This window comes from Rhineura floridana, chromosome 17 (genome assembly GCF_030035675.1).
Source record: "Rhineura floridana isolate rRhiFlo1 chromosome 17, rRhiFlo1.hap2, whole genome shotgun sequence".
Lineage (NCBI taxonomy): Eukaryota > Metazoa > Chordata > Lepidosauria > Squamata > Rhineuridae > Rhineura > Rhineura floridana.
The window spans coordinates 13,710,277-13,721,230 of record NC_084496.1 but is presented as its reverse complement, the minus strand read 5'-3'; the positions used below and the strand labels follow the sequence as shown (position 1 = coordinate 13,721,230).

At 46.7% G+C, this 10,954-nt stretch overlaps 1 protein-coding gene across 3 annotated transcripts in view; it reads right to left on the bottom strand.

The window, feature by feature from the left end:
* Positions 1 to 610: 610 nt before the first annotated feature.
* VPS35L (VPS35 endosomal protein sorting factor like) overlaps positions 611 to 10,954 on the bottom strand; it is a 97,464-nt gene continuing 87,120 nt past the window's right edge. For 2 of the 3 annotated variants that reach the window (XM_061599845.1, XM_061599844.1), the window contains exons 29-31: positions 10,039 to 10,157; positions 5,562 to 5,708; positions 3,257 to 4,800 (exon numbers count right to left, since the gene is read on the bottom strand). In XM_061599845.1, the coding sequence (XP_061455829.1) occupies positions 4,702 to 4,800; positions 5,562 to 5,708; positions 10,039 to 10,157 (365 nt within the window). In that variant the 3' untranslated portion in view covers positions 3,257 to 4,701. The other variant, XR_009759415.1, reaches the window with a different exon arrangement.

Genomic DNA, 10,954 nt, shown 5'->3' with positions numbered 1-10,954 from the left:
AGTACTTTTCCTTTTCTGACTCACCGTTAAGTTGCCAGTATTTGAAAAAGGAGCATGTGAAGTGGGTATACCAAAAAAAAAAAACTTGCAGAAATGTGTGTGGCACCAATTTATAAATGTAGATGAGTCTCTGTTATGTACAATATTGTTCACTATCCTAGATGAATCTGATAGTCCTGCAATGCTTTTTAAGTTTGATAGAGCAAAACAAAATCCGTATTTTTTAACATGAACACGTTATGTAGATTTCATAGCTGACCAAGGTAAATGTTTTTTTAAAAAAGTTTTGTGTCATCCTCCTTGAAATGCTTTGAATTAACTAAAAGGACCAAATCCTCTCCTGGAGGATGCATTTGAGTACCAGTTGCTGGGGAAATGCAAGAAGAGGGCTCTGTTGCCTTCGCGTCCACTAGAGGCATCTTGTTGCCCACTCTGGAGATGCTAGACTTGCACGCACCTCTAGTGCTCCTGTGCTACCACCTTCTCTCTCCCCCCCCGCCCAGAGAGGTTCTGTAGTTTTTAGCAGCTTCAGTACATATGAACAGGCACAGCCTCCCTCATTCCTTGTTATTATTTATTAAATTACCTGCCCTTCCTCCCAGGGAGCCTGGGGTAGCAAACAAGGCTCAAAACTCTAAAAACATCTTAAAAACAAAGTATCTTTAAAAACATCACAAAAAGCCATTCAGACACAGACTGGGATAAGGTCTCTACTTAAAAGGCTTGTTGAAAGAGGAATGTATTCAGTAGGCACGGAAAAGGTAACAGAGATGGCACCTGTGTAATGTTTAAAGGGAGGGACTTCCAAAGGGTAGGTGTCACAAAAGTGTTGTTATGAAGTTAGTAACGAGGAAAGCTGGACTTCAGTTTGATAAGTAAGGGATAGGGCAGGGATAGGGAACCAAATGCAGCCCTCCAGCCCTGCTTTGTACCCCGAGTGATTTTTGCCTGGCTGGGGAATGGTGACTGTGATCTCTCATCCTGCCTCTCCCTTCTCTCCATAGAGAACAGTGTGTGTACATATGTAGCAACTAGCCTAGTGTATAAAGTTAACCTTTGCATTCATTGCTCTACCCACTTCTGCCACTGGCCCTGCTCACCACTGGCATGTGGCTCCCAGAAGGGAATGTGGCCCTCAGGCTGAGAAAGGTTCCCCACCCCTAGCCCAGAGCAAGGGTAGGGAACCTGTGGCCCTCCAGATATTGCTGGACTTCAACTTTCATTCTTTCTGTCTAGCGGCTTCCCTGACTGCAGTCGAGTCCAATACTAGCTGGAGTGTCACAGATTTCCCCTCTGCAGGCACAGAACCTTATTTAGGGGGAAAAGGAAAGCAATCTTTTGATCAAGTGCTGATGGGCAGCTCTGATGGAGTGCTGAGGGTTACACACAGATTGGCAGCATGCGCTATGGCTGGGCAAGGGGCAGCCTATACGGTCTCATCCAGGAGAGGGCCAATGGCATTTACCTACCACTGGGTTGGCTTGCCAGCTTTTGAAGCTGCACATGCCTGTCAGAACAGCTTGATCTGCAGGAAGTAGCGGCTGATCGACTTCTGCCTGTCAAACCTTTGAAAGGCACAAAAGTAAACCAGGTATTTTTTTCTAGCGAGTTGCAACCCTACCCTCTAGGTAACCAGATGTTTCCAGTAGGTTCAGCACAAACACACTATTTAACGGATACCTATTACTATCGGAAGAGCTACGGCTTAAAAAAAAATTGGAAAAGGAAACACTCTAGAAGCATCAGCCCCACATTACTTGCTTTGTATAAAATATTCTGCACTGGGTTTGCCTAGCTAACTCTGGCTTGGTTCATATGCCCACACAACCCCTCCACATACTGAAGTCTGTTATATTCCCACACGGCACTGATGAGGCATCCAAATTACATTCTGCCCCAAAGATTGGCTTTTCTGCAGTCACCTTGGCTTCCCTCTGATCTGTGCCCACAGCTTCTTTGGTGGCTGATCCTCCGAGAGTGGTAGAATTCTGCTTGGAAAAAGGGTTCAGCAAATGTAATCCTTTTTTAAACACACACACATAATGCTCTTATTCAGTCAGTAGATACTGTTACCCCAACAGCAACTAACTTTGATTTGTCCATTTTTAAAAAAACATTCCTAATTTGCAGCATCCTTTTTTCCTTGCTCTGTCTGCCCTGGAGTACCTTCTCCTCTTCCCCCAGTTCTCGCCTGGCGTGAGACCCATGACTCCTCTGCTCCTACATGCCTCTGACTGCTGAGCTCTTCTGTGACATCACAGCAGTTCCCTCCTTGTATCAGCAGGGCTTGCAGGCAGACAGCTTGTAGACAACCTGTGCTTACTTCAGTTTTTCCACCCGTGCCGAGTTTGAATGGGTTTTGATTGCTGACAACAGAATTACTGGCAAACATTTTCAATGCAACGATTGTAAGCGTTCTAACTATGACATCTAAACACAAATCTGTGTTGGCTCCTACAGGAAAGTGCAAGGCTTACTGTTGACCAAGAAAGAAGTGTCCTCTTGGCAGTGATGCCACCAAAGGGAGCTGCTCACAGTACTTTACGATCACAGAAACCTCTTACCACACAGGGCCACCAAATCACACACACACCCCAAAAAAATTAATGTAAGGCTTTATCTTAGCTGGCCAGATATAAGGAAGTGGCAAGGTTATTGTAGAAGCTATGCCCCTTACGCTTTTAAACCTCTCCAGAGTATTACCCTCCCCTCCACCCCATCTTTTGGTCCTGGTTTCTCATTGTGACCACTGCTCCCCCCAGTCTAGCACCCTCGGGGCTCTTGCTCTTGAACACACCCCTTGCCGGCTGCCCTGATACTGCAGAGCAAAAGGGAGGCACATTGGCCTCTGCCAATGGGCAGGGGGCGGGGGGTTAAGGATCACTGGGAAGTAACACCCTTGCCATCTGGGAAGAAAATCCTGGCAAGGGAAAGACCAGCCTGGTAACATCCCTTGGCCAAGTAAAGAGCGGCTGTCCAGAGCCTGCTTCCTCCCTCACCGTCTGAAAGAACAGTTCTGCCTCAGCTGCTGGTTGCTCAGGAGCTCCAAGATGAAAAGGAGGGATAAACTGGCTCGTGCCATCAGCCAGAAGACCAAGGGCAGCTGAGCCATGAGGGCAATGTTCCACCTCCACTGTTGGAGGGGTTATGCCTCTGAATATTAGCTGCTGGGACTCACAAATAGGGAGGATGCTGTCGTGTTCAGGTCCTGCTCATCAGTTTCCCATGGGCATGTAGTTGGCCACTGTGGAGAACAGGATGCTGGGTTAGATGGGCCTCTGGCTTGGTCCAGAAGCACTCTTCTAATGAGTTGCGAGTCCATAGGTGAGGTTTTGTATTATGACAACCTATGGTAAGCCATCTTGAGAATCACACAATTGAAAGGCAAGGTAGAAAACCTCAAAATTTATTGTCTAGCCTTCTTTTCCACCCCTATGAGTGAAACTCCCTCTCTCAAACACAGATCTCTTTTCCATTCAGGTTCCCCCCTCAGTGCTCACCTTTGCATGGCTCTTGACTTATCTCCTTAACCTGCGTCCCCAACTTCAATCACATTTTTACAAGCATGCATAATTGCCGTTGTTCACATTCATCTTCCCTTGGTGTCCCCAAATTGCCTATTTTGAAATGGCAGGGAAGGGCTTTGGCTCAGTGGTAGCGCATCTGCTTTGCATGCAGATGGTCCCAGGGTCAATCCTTGGTATCTCCAAGATAAAGCTGGGAATGCCCCCCTGCCTGGAATCCTGCAGTGTAGGCAACACTGAGCTAAATGGACCAACAGTCTGACTTGGCGTAAGGGAGCTTCCTGTTTTTGCCTCTTACTCCTAAGGCACCATGCACACATGCTGGGTGCTGAATAAAAGGCACATCCTCCTCTGTTTTAATATGTTGTTTGCCCATTCTCAAAGGGGTGTGTTATCTAGTAATTTCGAGGGGCGTGTGAGCTCAAGTCACTCACAGAGGCTTGCACTCGAAAAACAAATGAAGGCTAAGATATGCAGCATAAGAACAAGTGTGCCTAACGATTACAAAATAGCCAGCTAAGCCCTGCTTGCAAAGTTCAGCCATGGGAATGAATACAAATGTGTCCTATCCTTTAAAAGCAATAACACAGTGATGAATTTTGAGCTTAGCCACAAAAGCTTCCTGTCCACGTTTGCTTCCAAATACTTCTCAGGGTCCTCTCAATTCCTGTCCCGCTTTAAAAATCGAAAGAACCAACAGCAACAGGCTTGGAAATAGTATATTCAAGGAGAATGCTGAATAATCCCAGCAGCTGCCTGTTAATCAGGTGTACATCTCTCAAAAGGCAGCAACGCTGCAAAGCCATTGCTCAAGACGGGCCGACACAAGCTGTCTTGCCCTCTTTTCTTTTTACAGCCCATCAGATTTGGATAGAGAAGTTATTTCCAGTCTGAAACGGTAAGACACCCTTTTACTGACCCCATGTGAGCATTTCAATCACCTTTTAATGGTTAATAGCTGTGCAGTGGGAGACAAGCCCTCATTTCAGAAAGGATGGCACTGTCAGGACACATTTTCCTCCTGCTTCAGAGGAAATAAATCTGTCACGCACATCAAGGGATGCTTCAAAATGAAAAGAAGATATTGAACTCCGATAATAGCCTAAGATGCAGCCTGGGGGTTTTCTATGCCGAGAACGGCCTTCCAGTCTGGCAAAGTCCAGCAGGTGAAGATGCGTCAGGTCCTGGATTGCAGAGGAAGCCGAGCAGCCAGTTCTGTAAAATGGCTTAGCTCGGGGCGTTTGCTCTGCCTCTTGACATAGTCCAAAGTTTTGACCTAGAATGAAAAAAAAGTAGGAGGAAGAATTATTATTATTGGAAAACAGTCCTCTCTACAGTAATAGGAAGAGAAGTGTGTGTGTGGGGGGGTTACTTCTGCACTAGTCCTATTCAGAAGAGAAACCAACAGCTAAAAGTGGCCGGCATCTAAAACCAGAGAGGAGCCAAAGAGGGGGAGCCCCAAAATACTAGAAAAATATTTGTAATCCAAGCCCAAGGCATTTCAGCCTGTGTGTATTCAGGCCTTCGTCAACGGAACAACTGCTGGTGTGAAGTATCTTTCTGTGAGGAAAGCTGCTTTCATTAGTACGACCACCATTAGCGGTTGTTGGATGATAAATAAAATATTTTTCTAGCATTCTGGGGCTCCCCTCTTCTTTTTCTCGTCACTATTCAGAATAGACCCAGTCATGGCCATAGCCAACTTAAGTTCATTTATTTCAATGGGTCTACTCTGAGTAGGACTGAGTTGAATACATCCCAGAGTCTTCCACAGATGGAAATGAAAGAAAACAAGCAGCGCCTGCCTTCCTTTCATTGTCATTTTGAACCCATTTTTTCTTCTCTGCAACCATTTATTTTATATCTGCCAACTTAGTGCATCTGATCAAGTCGATTCCAGCACAGGAATATTTATGCTTACAATCAATCTGTCGAGCCTTTTAAGGTACCACAAGACCCTTTTGTTGTTGGAATGCAGACGTTCAGCCAAAGCGCATCCCCCACCCAGACCCAAGACCTCCCCATCGTCTTCCTTACCATGGTTTTTGTGTCCGCAAAGCCGTGCCTTTGAGCCAGATTCCACAGGTTAACAGTAAGCTGGTTGAGTTTGTTGTTTCGCAGGTCTCCGTGGGCCAAGGTGCTGTTGAAGAGGCAGAGGGCCAGCTGGCTCTGACGCTTTAAAGTCTGCAAAATTTTAAAATGCTGAATCAATTTGAACGACCGTCATGCAGCTTGCAAGACCAGTGGGGGGGGGGGGAATCAACTGGCAGAATGTCAGGCTGCAGTTTTCATTTTTTGCATTCTGCTTTAATTGATTCATTTTATTTATTTATTAGATTTATATCCCACCCTTCCTCCCAGTAGAAGCCCAGGGCTGCCTCCCAATAGAGGATAACACTTCTTTTCATGCATCTGATGAAGTGGATTCTAGTCCACAAACATCACAACAGTCTTTGTTGTTTCACGACAGACATTCAACCAACCAATAAACTTCCAGGGCATTTGTCTTGTTTTAGAGATCAAAGCATGTAATGATGGAAACATTAGTGTATTTTTCAGTCATCTGTATGTAATCTTTTGTCACTAAAAGGGACTTTCAATCCCCTTAGGCTGAAGCTGCCATACAAGCATTGGACTACCTGACACGTTAACATACGGCTGAGAAGCCCCTATTGATCCCTGATCAGCCCCTGGCCTCTTTCTTGAAGTAACTCCTCCCTGCCTGCTGTGAGTTTCAAACCCTCTGGGAAGCAACAACGTCATTCTATAGTACTGCACTCCCAAACACAGTTAACACACTGAAAAACAGCAAAAGCAAACAATGACTCGCACATGCAGACTGTTCCTAGTCCAGTCCCATTCCGAAGAACCTCAAGTCAGAAGGCTGGGAAAGATCTCATCCGGAGACCCCAGAGAGCTATCACCAATCGGAGTAAAACAATACTCAACAAAAGGGAGAAGCTTCATAAAAACGTCACATCAGCAACTCTCTAGCACAGCTGCCAGGCCTGGCCAGCAATGCCAATCTAGCCCCCATGTAGCAGGCCAAGTGCTCTTTTAATCTTCCCCGTTGTCAGGATGCGCTTTTCACTGTGCTCCATTTGGAAAGAACAAGAAGCCCTCGATTCAGAGGCCGAGAGCCGCCAGCCATTGCCCCAAGGAATCAAATCAGCTGAAGAATAGCTGAGCAATTGTGGCCGACCTGCCACATCAATTAATGCATTTTATCCTTCACTGGAGCCCTCTCTCTCAATTCGTTCAGGCTTAACCGGCGCCCAGTGTGAATTACTGCTGAAGCGAGCATGGAAAAAGGAATTAAATGCTGCCTAAACGCTGCTACCAGGACTATTTGCAAATACACACATGCAATCTAGGAAGAAAGGGCTCGCGTTAAACGTGAGCCAGGGGAAGGTTCTCCCAGGAAGACGTTTGCATAGGATGCAACTATGCCACCTCGTTCTACAGAACCGTCGGCTCCAATGAAGTCAAGCGAGTGCTGCCACCATCCCCTCCGCAAGTGTAAGCAAGAGGAGACTTTTCCTATATGACATTTGCTGTGTGCTCCACATAGAGCGCACTGCAGTAGTCCAGTCCCAAGGTTACCAGTGCATGGATCACTGTGGCCAGCCTATCCCTCTGTCAAGGGACCGCCATAGGTGGCACGACAGCCAATGCTGATCAATGGCACTCCTAGCCACTGCAGCCACCTCAGCCTCTAGTGACAAAGATGGTTCAAGGAGCAGCCCTTTGGGGGCAGGGGAAATGCAGCCCCATCCAGAGCAGGCAACCTGCCTAATTCCCAGAACCGGGAACCACCCATTCAGAGCTGCCTGCCCTCATCTTGGCCCTCATCCAGCCCACTGCTGCTCCCGGGGAACTTGCACAGCCACACCTGACTCAGATGTGATACAGAAATAGAGCTGGGCATCATCGGTGTGCTGGTGACACATTAAAACATACTTGGGACAAGATGGCAACCTGTGGCAGTCCTCAGTGCAAGTGCCAGAAGGCCAATATGCAATCACCTGATGCCACGCTCTGCGACCGGGCGTTCAGCAGAGGTGGAACCATGGCAATCCAGCGCCTCCCACTCCCAACCTGCAGAGCCAGTCCAGAAGGATACTATGGTCAATGGTAATAAATGCTGCTGAAAGATCAAGGAGAATCAACAGAGTAGCGCTCCTCCTCGTTGGAAGTGGGGCAAAAACAACTCCTGTTTGGGTTCTTTTTGCATTCCAGAAGGAAGATAGAGTTAGGGTCCTCCAATTGGCTAGACTTGTCTACCTTGACCTGTGCTCTTCTCTAACTTCCTTCCACTGTAAACTGATATGCTCAGGGAAGCTGACCTGCCCCTCCTTCCTTGGTCATCTTCTTCGACTGTCTGAGGAGAGAAGAGACATCTTTGTCTTTGTTCTCTCTCCTGAACCATGAGAACAATACCATGAGGGCACTGCACCTCCAACTTAGCTAGCTAGCTAGAACTAGATATGTCTTTCCTATCTGCTATGTATTTCTATAAATAAAGAAGCTTTCCTTATTGTACTTACATCTCAGTGATCTCAATGCAGGATAAAAGTCTGCTTCTTGAATAAATACACACATTGGCACACGCAGCTCAGAACGCTGAATTACTCTGCATGCTCCTTCTCCTCTCTCGCCATAGAAGTCATTCATCTGGGCAACCAAGGCTTATCCTGGCCCAAAGCCAGGTCTAAAACCAGACTGGATCACGTCTAGCTAACTGGCCTTTGAGATCTTTGGGATGGGTTAATCTCCATGATTTTGTCATCTATTATATGCTGTATATGTAAATGTTTTTATAAATGTACTGATGACTGTCCAGTATTTTATTTATTGAGATTAATGTGACTGCATTTGATACTATTGTATTTTATCCCATTTTAATGTACGTGGCCTAGAGTGGTTATCTGCCAGATAGGCGACACACAAATTAATTATTATTATTATTATTATTATTATTATCCGCTTCCTCCAAGAGTGCCCGGAGCTGGGTTGCTAGCACCCTCTGGAACACCTCACCCCAAAAGGGTGTATTTGTGACAAGCCAGTAGTTTTCATATACGTCAGGATCCAAGGTGGGTGTTTTAAAAACAGACACCCTGCCACCTCCTTAAGGGTGGCAAGCACTGCATCCTCATGCAAGAATGCATTTACCGCACCCTCGACTCAATCCCCCCCCTTCCTAGCCCGCTCAAATCAACCAGAATAAGCAAGATTCGAGGGGGCATGTGGTTGACTGCATCACTGCAAGGACCTTGTCTGCATCTTCAGATCTCAAAAGACAAATCTGATCCCACAAATCTAGAAAAAAAAAAGGGGGGGGAACCCCAGGATGACGAAAGGCCAACATGGGTGAATGATGATCAAAAAATCTTGTTTATTGAGAACGTTATATTTTATATATTTTAGAACGTTCTCAATAAACAAGATTTTTTGATCATCATTCACCCACGTTGGTCTTTCGTCATCCTGGGGTTCCCCCCCCTTTTTTTTCTTTCTGCCGATTTGGATGCCCTCCACTCCCCTCTCCTCCTTTCCCACAAATCTAGACCAAGTGGTACATTGGACGCTTCAATCAGATCTGCAACAACAGCAGCAATGTCCAGGACATTGCTGAGAGGACTTCTTTTCAAAGCGCCTTGCAAATTACAGATTACAGATTACAGGAGGATTTTGAGGGTTCAAGCCCTGCTTGCAGCAGGTAGATGGTTCAAAGCTCCAAACCAAACAGAATAACTCTGCAGGCCACTACTTGATGGAGGCAGCACCGGAAGCCTTCTTTGCTGTCTTTGTTGCCATACAATGGGGCTGGCTGTTCCATCCTATTGGATGCAGATGTGCTCCAACATATGCGCATTGCGCCCTGGCCATTGTCCGGCCTGTTTCGTGGTCTGCAGTTCCCTGGAACGCCAAGGAGCAACACAGACTCCTCCAGACTGGAAAAGCCGCTGCGGAGCAACTGTTTCAATAGAGAATGCAGGAATCCACTGGATTCTATTAAGCCTCCAGAGACAGGCTGCTTAATGGGTACGCCAGCCCTGCAGGGAGAAACTGACACTGTGAGACCAAACCTCATCAGGAAATGGTCTGACCTTCACAATGGGGCAAAGCAAGAGATGTCAGGGAGGAAAGGAAGGAGACTGAAGCACAGAACAGCAGGGGTGCTTTCCTTCAAGGCTCCGTCAGTGCCAAACAGTTTAGCAGCAGACATTTTAGGCTGAAAGTCATACTGAAAGTCACGCAAAACATTTATGCAAATTCATTTATTCATTCGATAAACATTTAGAGCAGCCTTCCCCAACTTGGCGTCTTCCAGATGTTTTGTACTGCAGCTCTTATCAGCCCCAGCCACAATGGCCAATGGTTGGGAATGATGGGAGTTATAGTCCAAAACACCTGGAGGACACAGGTTGGGGAAGGGTGGTCTAGAGTGTATCCCTGGAGAAGATAGTTTGAACCGGCAATCCGAATGTTCTCTCTCTCTCTCTCTTACCTCATCCTTTCCAAGGTTCTTCAGATGTTCCAGGATCTGGGCTATTAATGTTTCACACAGCTTGTTGGTTTCTGCCAGGAATTTGGTATCTCCACCATACAAGGTATCGTTGGATTCAACTGAGAAAACAGGTTTGATTAAAAACATGGGGGTCTGTGTTCAAGAATGGCTGAAACACCACAGAGCAATTCTGATTGTCCTTCAGTTTTCTAAGGAACATTCCCTGGGGAAAACAGTCAAGGGCCACATGGTGGCGATATGAGGGGCCAAAACATACAGGTACACACAGACACACCCAATTCACTCACTCACTCACTCACACTCTCACTCACTCTCACTCACTCTCACTCACACACTCTCTCTCTCTCACTCACACACTCTCTCTCACTCACTCTCTCTCTCTCACTCACACTCTCTCTCTCACTCACACTCTCTCTCTCACACTCTCACTCTCTCTCACTCTCTCTCTCTCTCTCTCTCTCACACACACTCTCTCACACTCTCACACACTCTCACACACTCTCACACACTCTCACTCTCACTCTCACACTCACACACTCTCTCACACTCTCACTCACACTCACTCTCACACACTCACTCTCTCACACTCACACTCACTCACACTCTCACTCACACTCACACTCTCACTCTCTCACACACTCTCTCACTCTCTCTCACACTCACTCACACTCTCTCTCACACTCACACTCTTTCTCACACTCACACTCTCTCTCACACTCACACTCACACACTCTCTCACTCACACTCTCTCACTCACACTCACACTCTCTCACACTCTCACACACTCACACTCTTGCACACTCTCACTCACACTCACTCTCTCACACTCACTCTCTCACTCACACTCTCACTCTCACTCTCTCTCACTCTCTCTCTCTCTCTCACTCTCTCTCTC